The sequence below is a fragment of the Cyprinodon variegatus genome, unplaced genomic scaffold (assembly GCF_000732505.1).
Source record: "Cyprinodon variegatus isolate N-32 unplaced genomic scaffold, C_variegatus-1.0 Scaffold1133, whole genome shotgun sequence".
NCBI lineage: Eukaryota > Metazoa > Chordata > Actinopteri > Cyprinodontiformes > Cyprinodontidae > Cyprinodon > Cyprinodon variegatus.
This window is the reverse complement of record NW_015151586.1, coordinates 93,751-106,065: the sequence shown is the minus strand read 5'-3', so window position 1 is coordinate 106,065 and position 12,315 is coordinate 93,751. Positions and strand designations below refer to the sequence as shown.

The window sequence follows — 12,315 nt, the reverse complement described above, 5'->3', positions numbered from 1 at the left end:
GTTAGCTCCTTTACTAAGAGGTTTATGAAATCTGATTTTGAAAGGTTCTTTGTACATGATTTTTAAAACCAAGTATAATTTGAATTTTGTATGTAATTTAACATATAGGAGTCAAATTCAACACCATGGCCAGTAATATGTCTCAATTTTTAATTTCCACTTTGGATGTTACTTAGGACCTCAGTTTGCAAAATACTATAAGTCAATATTGGTGGGATAATTTATGAAATGAGATATCCTTTTTGCATAAATGTACTTTGTTTCATGGGTGAACAAACATTTACTGTAACTTAGATTTTGGTTAGTTGTAATAGTCAACATGTAAATACAGTTTTAATTTTCAGATTTTTTTTTATGCTTGTGTCCTAAAGCATTCAAGAGAAAAAAAAAAAATGAAGAGTTCCTTCTTGTATCTTCTTCTCAAGATATTTGTGCTTTTACTTCATTTTGTTATTTATGCTTGTAGAGGAAAATGGACATTTGAGCTTTGTGGGGTTTTTATTTTCTCCTCTAACTAGAGACTGTGTGCACAAGTTTTGGATTGACGCCGAGGACCACAGTCTGTGTTGGGACATACTCAGGAACAAAATGGCCGATGTTTGCAGCCAAATGGATGCCTCAGTCTGTACTTCTTGAATCACATCACACTGAAGACAATAGTTCCCTCTCTTCAGCTGCTAATGCTTTCTTTTTTGATGGACCTCAGCGACAAAACTGCTTCTTAAAAAGTTGTTGTACCTTAACAATAAGTCTTAGCTGTAACTTTCTAGCTAGTTCTGCTTGAATGTCTGATCACTTATCTCAGCGGATTGCAAACGGAACTCATTCAGATCGGTTGGTTTCAATGGACAGGCCCACATCATGACGTTTATACCACCATGCTTGACATCTAGGATATTATCCACATGTTTATTTCCTGTGTCTTGCGGAAATTAATTTGTGTCTCAAACAAGCAAGTAAGTATTTTAATGTTGTTGAGTGTTAAGCTTGTGCTCACAAAGGGATTACCATAACACCCATTTGGTTTGATTAGATTAAAGCCATATAAGTAAAACATGTGGTGTTGATAAAGGTCTTAACTACAAGGATTTAAGAAAAAGTTGCTCAAAATTAAGGGCCTTGTTGGTCCCAGTTTTACCAGCAGTTTTACAGGCATTTCTATGTAGTGACTATTGCAAACTCATCAACAGAACCTTTTTCAGCCCATTGTCTACCACTAGTAACTGTTATGGGAGGACATCCTAACCATTTTCTTTCATTTCAGTCACTAACCTCCAACTGCAGCTGAATTTAATATTTAATCTATGTTAGATGAAACTTTGGAAGCTGAGAGAGGGTGCACTAGCTCCGACAGTATCATCTCTGCTTTGCGAACCTAAGGCAGACCTAAAGTAAACAACATCAAACCTGTCTGTTTCTAAAATGACTTTTTGTGAGATGTGGCAGGATTTCTGCGTAGAACTAACCCATTCTGGTAAGGCTGTAGCCTCTGGCTACTAAATCGCTGCTGTCTGTCAGCGGGGCTGACGTTTCTGTGCTTGTTAGGGTGAAAGGAGGTGGAGTAAAATGAAGATGACGGTTGACACGTCCATCTGACTGTCCGGTCTGGGTCAACATGGCAGCCGAGAAGAAGATTAGCAGAGCAGACATTCTCCCGGGTAACAGCCTCCCTTTCTGTGCATCTCTGCACACAGAGTGAGTCCTTAGGATTGTTTTGTCGGGTTGAGTCATAGAAGTGAAATAAGCATTTTTGTGCACATTCTTATGACTGACAATTCAAGGTCATCTTAAAAAAACAAACAACTGTTTCTGGGCTTTTTTGGCTTCTCAAAATAAGTGCATCCATCAACCCATTCATTCAGCCCTCTTCCTCTGTCAGCCAGGAAATATCTGCCCACCCCTCACATTTTCCTTCAGCCCATCATTCCATACATCTGCTAGAAAATGGATTTACATCAACTTATATTGTTTTTCTTTGGGTGTGGGGGTGCCTTACAGCACACCACTTTTCTCTGATTTAAGCTCTGAGCACCCCCCAAGCGCATTGACAACTGCTTGTTTATATTAATTTAGAGTGTGGACATAATTGTGTGTTTAGGAGAGGCCTCTGGATTTATTATGTGCATTTTATCTAATGCTAGCTCATGAGTAGTGAGACAGACTGAAGTTTGGAGCTCTCGTTTCTGACTGCAACTGTTGCTTCTACGATAAACACACATTCAGCTGCATGCAAAACTGAATTATTAAGGCAACCAATAAAACATGTTGCCCTATATTTTGCAAAATCGCTGCAAAAGCATTGCAGCTGATTCCGTGCCACCCACTCATTGTTTTATCTTTTGTATTTGTGTGTATTTTACAAATAAGGAGGATTAATAAAGATGCTGTAGAATGCAACGCCATCTGTTAAAGCACTGCTGTAGCTCAGACGTGGCTTCATTAAACCCTTTTTAAAGCTGCTAATACAAGAAGGAAATCTGACATTAGCACTTGTTAGTAGTATTGATTTGATTCTCTGCTGATGTATGCAGCTTACTGTGGATCCGCCATCATTGTCTCCAGAGAGGATTGATTTAGTTTGTTTTCTCCTGCCAGTCAGAGTGGAAATTTCTAAAGCTCTGATTGGCTTCAAGGCTGTATTTGATGAAGAATAAAACTCTGTTGAATTTAAAAGAACGTGAAACGATTATTTTTTTCCTTTGTCTGAAATATTAGATTTCATCATACATTATTCAAAATTAGATAGCAAAACTTTTCAAAGTTTTTAAAGTTTAGATTTGCTCACTATTCGATATTCATTCTGAGCTACATTCGCAGGCTGTCATGCTCATTTTTTAAAATTTTAAAACCATTAAATTTTTTGTTTTACATGAATTGAATAAATGTAATCTTTCCACTGACAGAGAAATGGTCCCGCAGCATTACGCTGCCACTACTGTATTAAACACTTGTTAAAGACTTTCTTTTCAATAAAGACACAGTGCAACATCCTCATTTTACTCGATCATAAAAGCGTCAATGAAGGTTTTTAATTCAAATGTCTGCTATTTTTAGTGAATAAACATATATATTACACTGCTATAAAATAAAAGGAGAATTTTTGGTGCAATGTTTTTCAGTTTACTTTAATCTAAAATTCTTTGCACAAGCATTTATCCCCCTCAATTTTATTCTATTTTATAAAATTATAGAAAGAAAGTGTAATTCAAATCAATTCAGTCTATTTATATTAATATTATATAATGCATGCTATTAGGATTTAATGTGAGAAACCAAGACAATATAGCACATATTAATAGCAAAAAAAAAGAAAATGCAGTTTAAAAAATTGAAATAACCCTAAATAAAATCCAGTCCAGCAAAAAATGTCTTGAAAATTGCATAATTAGTAAGTAGAAACTAAGAGAACAAAAGTGAACAAACAATCATTAAGATCAAGAAACAGATCAGGTAGAAAGTTGCAGAGTAATTTCTATAGATATGGATATTTTTATTGGTAGAAAATGCATAATATAGCATGAACATTAAAAGATAATCCATATTTTTTAGGAAACTAGTTATAGTTGCTTCTATTTTTACCAAAACTCTGTTATATGACTTGACAACTACTCACCCTACTATGTGTTTTTAAAAATATATATCTATAAAAGTGACCAATTTACGTTTTTCTTCGAACAGCTCAATGCCACAATAACTAATCGTTCATTCAATGGCAATGATGCGTCGCCCTAAAGCCAGAAATAATCCTGCTCTTGTCGTTCCTATTTTCACCACCAGGGGGCAACAAATGACTCTGAGCTCGCTCTGAAGCCGTGCGCCCGTTCAGACATGACTTCATGAAGCCAAACTTCAAGCAAACTGCAAACACCAGTCTAAAGAAATGCCTCAACTTCAGTTACGCAGCACCTGCATGCTTTTCCGTTTTTATTCCCGTTCTTTTATTTTGGGGTAGAAATTAGTCTCCGGTCACATAGGTGTTCACGTGCAGGAGGTGATTAATCACGTTTATGACGTCTCCTCCTGTTTTCATCTGGATAGTGACACCCAGGTAGTGCGCACGGTGTATATGAGTCACAGATTCAGCGGCTGAGAGCGTTACCCCACCAACTGGTGTGTTGGCCCCCCGCACGCGCAACAGAGGGGAAAAAGGAGGAGGGAGTTGGCCCCCTTCCTCCTCCTCTTGTTTCCACCTCATCCCATCGGACTCATCACCCGTCCTGATTGATCGTCGGGTGTCTTCCCGGAGGAAGCCCTCCTGCGAGGAGCGAGGAGGACAGCGTGCGTGGGTAGAGGCTACGTGGGCGGATGAGGGAGTTTGGATGCGGGATTGATGGGCACACACCTCCTGCACGCGGCAGCAGCAGCGGCGGCGGCAGCAGCGCGCGCCGGGGTCCCCTTCCAGCAGTTCCCGCGAGCAGAGCTGCCATCCGTGCGTGGGAAAATGACATTCAGGCTCCTGGTCACCTTCTTCTCACTTCTTTTGCTCGCCCAGGCTGCTCGGTGAGTCTCTTCTGCTTCTGACTGATCAACAGCTGGGGAGAAAAAGTTGGCCACATCGGGCCAACTGCGCATTTTGGTCCTCCTGTGCCAGGGCTTCCCCCAAATAAAGAAAAATATACATTTTAAAATTTTTCCCTTGCTAAAGTAACATTTACGCATCAGTATTAGACCTTTTTTCCCCACTGCGACAAAAGTTTTATTTGCTAAATATCACCCTACACTTAATTTGATGAATTTATGTTATGCATTTTTATTTATTTATTTATTTTTATGTTTACCCCCATTTTAGTTCTGACCTACTGGAATATGGCGACGATGAGGAGGACCTCCACGACACCACCGTCAACCAGATGCTGGTGCCCAGGACGCACCAGGAGGACGCAACGCTCATCCTCAACAACCTGCTGAGGGAATATGATAAAACCCTGCGGCCGGATATTGGCGGTAAGGGCGGCGCAAAAGTTCAACGTTGATGTTGCTGGAAGGTTGCGCACACACCCAGAGACCACCGCCCTGGGCTTAGCTGCTATTAAATGTTGGATAAATGGAGACAAAATGCACTTTGCTTATTCTTTCACTCTCAAGTCCAAAAATGTAAACCCATGGAAGCCTTGAATATGAGTAAAATTTAACTAAAGCACGGAGTTGTGAACTGTTTTGATAAAAAAAAAGGCCTTAAAGGAATAGTACACCCAAAACATTTTTAGCCTTCATTTTCTACTCACCCCCATGCTGAACAACACCCTGGAGTACTTTTTTGATATCTCAAATGCATCTGGAGATCTGGGAGGCTTCTTGCTGTCTGCTGACATTCAAATAATGGAGGTCTATGGTGTCCGAGACAGAAAGGTCCATAAAAGTCCACAAAAAACGTGTCAATATTCCTCCATACTGCTCGTCCAATGTATTCCAAGTGTCCTGAGTGGGTAGCATCCAGAATTTACTCGAAACGAAGTCATTTAGAATGTTTTTAGAGCATAAACAGTAGTGTATAGGATTTCCTGAAAGCGCGCACATGCGCGTTCACGAGCCTACGGAAGCCGGCAGACCAAACCAGATGAAAGTGCGCATTCAGCGTCTGCTCTGCCGATAATGCAAGCGTAGAAGAAGAAATGTGCTGTTTACCTGTGCAAAGAAAGAAACAACGAAAGAAAAATGTCTGAGGACTTCAGTGTTGAGGAAGAGCATGAGTTCTTTGCCGAGCTGAATGCGCTGGTTTGGTCTGCCGGCTTCCGTAGCGTTGTGATCGCGTATGTGCTCGCTTTCAGGAAATCCTATACACTACTGTTTATGCTCTAAAAACATTCTAAATGACTTCGTTTCGAGTAAATTCTGGATGCTACCCACTCAGGACACTTGGAATACATTGGACGAGCAGTATGGAGGAATATTGACACGTTTTTTGTGGACTTTTATGGACCTTTCTGTCTCGGGCACCATAGACCTCCATTATTTGAATGTCAGCAGACAGCAAGAAGCCTCCCAGATCTCCAGATGCATTTGAGATATCAAAAAAGTACTCCAGAGTGTTGTTCAGCATGGGGGTGAGTAGAAAATGAAGGCTAATCATGTTTTGGGTGTACTATTCCTTTAAAAAAAGGTAAGAAATAGTGGAAATGCTGATTGATGTAATGTTTTGCCTGAATAATATAAACTTGTCACAAGTTTATATCAATGAAATAAATTGTTTCATTTATTCATAAAAAAAAGAAGAGGAATTACAATTTTTGCAAAGATCCAGGTCGCATATCTTTTCATGACAGATTGAACAACAATATCCGATTTTTTCCAATGCGACCCAGGCCGCTTGGCTATGGCTACGTTCATGTCACAGTCTTGGTTCTGTTATATTTTCTTTTGAGTATTCAGTTTTACTTTGCTCCATGTTTTCTAGTTTTAGTGGTTTAATTTTTATTTTGTTGTGTTTTCAGGTTATTTTCAGTTTCCAGGTTTTTATTTGTCGCCCTTTGCTGCCCTCTTGTGTTCTCCTTTTCCCCTAGCTCCTTTCCTTTTCTGCTCTGTTCACACCTGCTCCCAATCTGCTTGTTAGCCCTCTCTTTGTTTCAGTCTCCCATCAATACTGTCTCTGTGCAGTTCAGCCTTCAGTGCTGGTTCCTTGTCTAACTTCCTCCAACTCCGTCTCTCTGAGTCTTCCTTCTTGTGATAGTTTCCCCCAGATGTCTCCATGGTTTCTGGTTTGTTTGATTTGTTTTCATGTTTTGACTTTTGGATTCCTGCCTCAGTTGTTTGAAAACACTTCATTAAATCTACAAGAAACTCACCGCTGCCTTCCTGCCTCTGCATTTGGGTCCACAAACCACAACAGTTCACACTGCAGGCCTTGATGCTCAATTCCGATTGTCACATTTCCAAATATATGCGTCTTGTATGTGATCTCCTGTGTGAACTGCATTCATACAGCTCAAGTGTCCCGCATGCGAAGTAGAGGACGCAATGACGTCGCAAGCCAGCGTGCTTTGCGTTTACAGAAGTAAACATGTATGTAGCGCTGGAGCGCATCTAGAGGTCTTTCCAAACCTAAAACCTCAATCTTTTAAAGATGGTTAAAAAGATACTGCCCTCCGCATCATTGTCCACCATGGTTGTTTGTTTTTCTTGCCGCTTCTGTGTAGCAAGAAGCAGAATAGTGACCTATGTCGGTTACTAATGGCTGTTCAGGTCGGATGAATGCAACCTGGCTGTTCAGACACAGGTCGCATTTGGAAAGACCAGATCGTATCAGGTCATGGACCACATAGCCAAGTGGCCTGGATCGTATTGGAAAAAATCGGATCTGTGTTGTTCAGACTGTCATGAAGAGATCAGATCCAGGTAGCATATGGGCAAAAAAAAATGGGATTTCAAGGCCTGCAGTGGCCATTGAAGCAGTACCCATTTCGAGGTCAATCTTTGTCTTCGCCTATCTGATTGGCAGGGTGTGGAACAGGTCTAAGAAGGAATATTCTCCATTTCCAGGCTTATTGGGGGGATCCCATTAGAGTCCCTTAGTTCAGGAATTTTCCAAAGGGACACGCCCAGGAATTCAAACCATTTTAGTAACGATTTTAGATTTGTAGGAACAGACGTTCTACTTTGGGTTCCACATTGATTACTGGGGCTTCAAGCCTTGCTCCAAGGGTGTTGTCTGACCCAGCAGATGAATCTATATATTTACCTGCTTATATGACTCTAGTCATGATCCATCATGATCCCAATCTTGGCGATTTCATGCATGAACACCAGAAAAGGGATCGGAGATAAAGAACAGCTACGACAGAGTCCAAACACTCTACAAATTGTCATGTTGGGCATAAAACAGCACTATGGCCCTTAAAATCTACCTAAGTAGCTCATACCCCTCTGGAACTCCTGAAAAATACTTCAAGGAACAAGAGGGCTACAAGTAGACAGCTAATATATCATGGTCCCCTTAAGAGGTACCCTGAGGTGAATATTCAGGTCACTGTTCCCAACCATGGATGAAAGCCATACTGTACCTCCGGTTCTGAGGTTTTATGATTGTTCAGCGTGTTTTTTAAAGGTGCCTAGATTGAATATTCCAAAAGGAAGATAGAAGTGTGTTCGCTATATAGGTAACACGTAGTCTCTGGTTTCCCTATATAAACATGATAATCAACACCATTGTTCTTTATTTTACTTTTTTTTTAAATCTCGACATCTCATGGCTTCCGCACAACAGCCAATACCATTGGGAGCTTCCTGACTATTGTGGGGACCCCTCCCATTAGGATTGACCCAGTATTTATTCAACTCTGTCTCATCCTAGCATCCTTTTCTTTGATTAAAATAAAAGACAATAAAAGTTGTCTAAGTCTAACTAAAACCACTCACAAGTTGTGGCTCATTTTAGTGCCTTTTCTGACAGAAGAAAAAAATTCTCATTCAAAAAAGTGTCCTGATAGTGTTTACTTACTCCTTTTGGAGAACGAAAATGTTGGCAGTACTTACGCATCTATCAACGTTCCAGCTTCAGCAGCTTTAGCTTTCGCTCCAATAAACACAAGCGTTGGTATTGCACTCTGAGCTTTACTTGTCATATTACTCTTGACATGTACCGGTATATATATTTTTGTCCTTTTTCATGTTGGATCTCTGACTTTTCCTCTTTGTTTATACATCTGGGCTGGGGAGATATTGACTTGCTTGGCTTCGTGCTTCCTTGGTTCATCTCTGGTCACCTTTTCTTGTGATGGTAATTCCCCAAAATGGTTAAGTCTACTAAGATATGGATCATAAGCAAAGTGTACCATAATATATTGCCTTTGTATAACCACAATGAGCTATTGTCATAAGAAAAAGTAGAATTAGATTAATCTCTCACCAAAATTTGTTTTTGTTTGCCTCCGATCTTACTGTACATATACTGGACACATACAGTGTTATGAGGTTTCCTTTGATGTGTTCCAAAATACAAATAAATAAAATGAGGCAAATTATTAGCTTTACTTGTCTTACTTGACTTTTAAATGCATCTTACTTTGCAAAGGTAGGGCTATGAGGGTTTATTTCGGATCTCTATAGAGGCTGTGTTGTACTATTATAAAGAGAGCAGATCCATCCACTTAAAGATAACAGATTCTGAATAACACGGTGGCTAAAATGAGAGTCATTTTAGTGTATAATTATGGTTCAATAACCAATAAGAAAGTATTTTAGACCTCAATTTCAAATTACAACAGAAAGTTGTTTTTTTCAGAATACCACCCAGATGAAGCTGCAGTGTTCTTTTTTTCCCCTTAGCAGAGCCTGCAGGGAGCCTAAAAGGCTGAAATACAACATCTGAGGAAGCCAATACATCAATCCATGTTTCTCTGAGAGGGAATTAGAAATAAAACACAGGAATAACCACCAAAAGAGCCATTTTAGAGGAGGAGTATTAAAATATATACATATATATTTTGTAAGGTAGTTTGACAAAAAAGGAAGTTCAAAGTGACCAGTTCGCTTGAGTCAGTTCTGATATTAACCACTGGGTGGCATTATATCCCAAAGGGCATTTAAAAAAAAAAAAACATTTCTAAAATCAAAACAGAAAACCTTTTTGAACAATCAGGTGGTCTTTTTCATCCGTCTCCAACAGAAACTCATCAAATAGCTTTGTGCTGTATTCGCAGAGTTGGCAGCCTCCAGTTCAAATCCTCCACTGATTGCGCTCACATCATTTCTGCCCTGTTTACAATGCAATCATGGCTTTGAGCTTTTTGGAGGCCTTCTAATCAAAACTGGTTACCGGTTTTTATACCTGGTGGGTTCTGACTGGTGGGCTGCTGCCAGTGATGAGCTGCTGTACAAGACATTGCAACTGCTCCCTTTTAAGACAGGAAAAATCCTGCCAGTTTGTCGCACTGATTCCTGAAAGTGAAGTGCAGGTTGTAGCTTCTGGTGACTCAGCTTCGGTATGATTGTAAGATATTTATGTCCTCTAATTGTAAATGTAGCCTTTGCCTCCGTTCCTCCTTTACATTTCTGCTGGGTCTGTTACTGGTAGCACTTTTATTGTGCCTCATTATTTTGCAGTCAGAATCAATAGAATCTGATATGGAAACCATTTGGGAGCTGCCCTACATTAAAATGTACGATTATTCACAGTTTTTGTTTCATCTTTGTTTGCTTGCATGGCTTCCTGCAGCTCCATGAGAAGAACTTAAGTAAACAGCCTCTGTGTGAAAAAGGTTATTTAACACATTCTGGGGTTTCCTGTGAGTTTTTAAATGGAGGGCAAACTAGTGACAGTGGGGAAAACATGCATTTGGGCGATCCAAGTAGGTTTTTATAAAAATGTGATACAAAGAGGGTCAAAATTCAACAAACTGGTTAAAATATAACCTTAAATAGATCAGCACGCTGAACTAGGAATTGAGGAATCCCTCATCTTGTTAAGGCAAAGCTGGTGGTTTCTGTTTGACTCTATTAAAAGGATCAGTATGACATCAACAGCTGGACTGAATACAGAAGGCAGACTAACTTCACAATTAACAAATTTACCTCGATTTAAAGGCTAGATAGTTCCAAACTGATAGGATTAGATCATTTTAATTGAACCATACTAGGCGTGCAACTAAAGACTATTTTGCAAATCGATTAATTTGTCAACTATTTTTTTCGATTCATCAATTAATAATCAGATAATCAATCAGATAATCAAATATTTCTTTTAAAGAAGACAAGGTGAAACCTTTTCACTTAAGTTCTGGATAGAGAATATTGACAATTTCTTTTTCCATCCTAAACTTAAAATGTTTCTGTATTTTTTTTTTAATTGTTGGTATAATTACTGCTCTAAGTGGGTTACTCTGTCAGCAAAAGGCATATTTTACAGTCTCTATACTCCAGTTAATGATTGATCAATTACTAAATTAGTTGAAGTTTATTTGATAATAAATTAATAATAACTGATTAATCCGATTGATCGGTTCAGCCCTAAACCATACTAATAAGAAACTAAAAACTGGATTAGGGAATAGTCACAACTATTTTAAAACAATTCAAATATAAAATACCAGTTCTGCTTAAAATTTTCAGCTAGAATTATGGGAGAATTATAGCAGTTGTTTAGTTTTTTTTTTTGTTTAATTAATTATTAACAATATATGCAACTTTTAGAGAAAAAAGAATAATAATTAAAAACAATAATTTAATCTACATCTTGTTTTTTAAACTTATGCAATTTCCATGGCCGAAAAATAAATACTGATAAATGGGCTGCAGATTTTAAGATTTTTCATAATTTCTAATTAAATTCTAAATCTAATAAAATATATATCAAATATATATATATCTGTATGTGTTTTTATCCTATATGCACTATATTTATCACTGTTCTGAAATTTTGCTCTGTGTAAGGCTGTTTAAATCTAACCATGGGCTTGATTAATGAGGATATGTGCTTGAAAGGAGCTGCTGCTGACTAACAAAAAGACCCGCTTCCAAAAAAGAAAAGTTAGGAGACACAGTGAAACTTAAACAGTCAGCTTGGTACAAACAGCAAAAATAAATGCTTAAAAAAGATGTTCCAGTCTTCAAAAAAAAAATAAAAATGTGAAGGCATTAGAAATTTGCTGACAGGGGTTTTTTACCCAAAGGCTGCTGCAGCAAAACGGCAAATGTTCTAGTTTTTAAAATAAAATGTAAAGAAAATGGTTTCATAAACCCTTATTGCAGATCAGTTTTTTTTTCTTTTCCTTTTTTTTTATTACTTTGATGTGTTTAAATTCTGTCTGAACAGCAGTGCTGTGTTTTTGTTTTTTATTTAATCTATTTGTTTGACTGATAAATCATCCGGATGCTCTAGAACCAGCTCACAATTTTATTCTTCACAGGGGTGCCAGTTACTCATGCTTGTCATCATGGATGCTGGCCCTTCAACCGTGTTCAGATAACAAGCTCTGTTCTCCTTACTCCTCTTAGCCCTGCAGTGTATGACATTCCCCATAAATATTATTTAAATAAATCGACTTTACTAAGTAAAGGGAGAAACATTTCTAGAGCTCTGTTATGGTTTCAGTTTGAATGGGAAATGCTTAAAAGTCTGATAGTGTGCATCATCTACTTTGAATTTATTTCAAGTCTGTAACTCAAGGAACCCGATTGGTTGCCACAAACAAATCAATAGCATGGCTTAAAAATAATAGTATTTAATCTGTGTTTGCATTGAGATCTTGATTGCACAATGTTTATCCATACAGCTTAACTTTTCACTGAAGCGTTTGTATCACCCATTGGCTTAAATCATAGTTTTATTAACCAAGAAATTTTGTGTCAAATGTCTTATTAATTTATTACGAAGAATTGAAA

At 38.4% G+C, this 12,315-nt stretch overlaps 1 protein-coding gene across 1 annotated transcript in view; it reads left to right on the top strand.

Annotated features, from left to right (window-relative positions):
• Nucleotides 1–3,890: 3,890 nt before the first annotated feature.
• LOC107101688 (gamma-aminobutyric acid receptor subunit gamma-3-like) overlaps nt 3,891–12,315 on the top strand; it is a gene marked incomplete at its 3' end in the record, with an annotated part of 96,014 nt that continues 87,589 nt past the window's right edge. Inside the window, exons 1-2 of the mRNA XM_015400692.1 lie at nt 3,891–4,500; nt 4,790–4,944. Of these exons, the coding sequence (XP_015256178.1) occupies nt 4,331–4,500; nt 4,790–4,944 (325 nt within the window). The remainder of the gene's footprint in view (nt 4,501–4,789; nt 4,945–12,315) is intronic.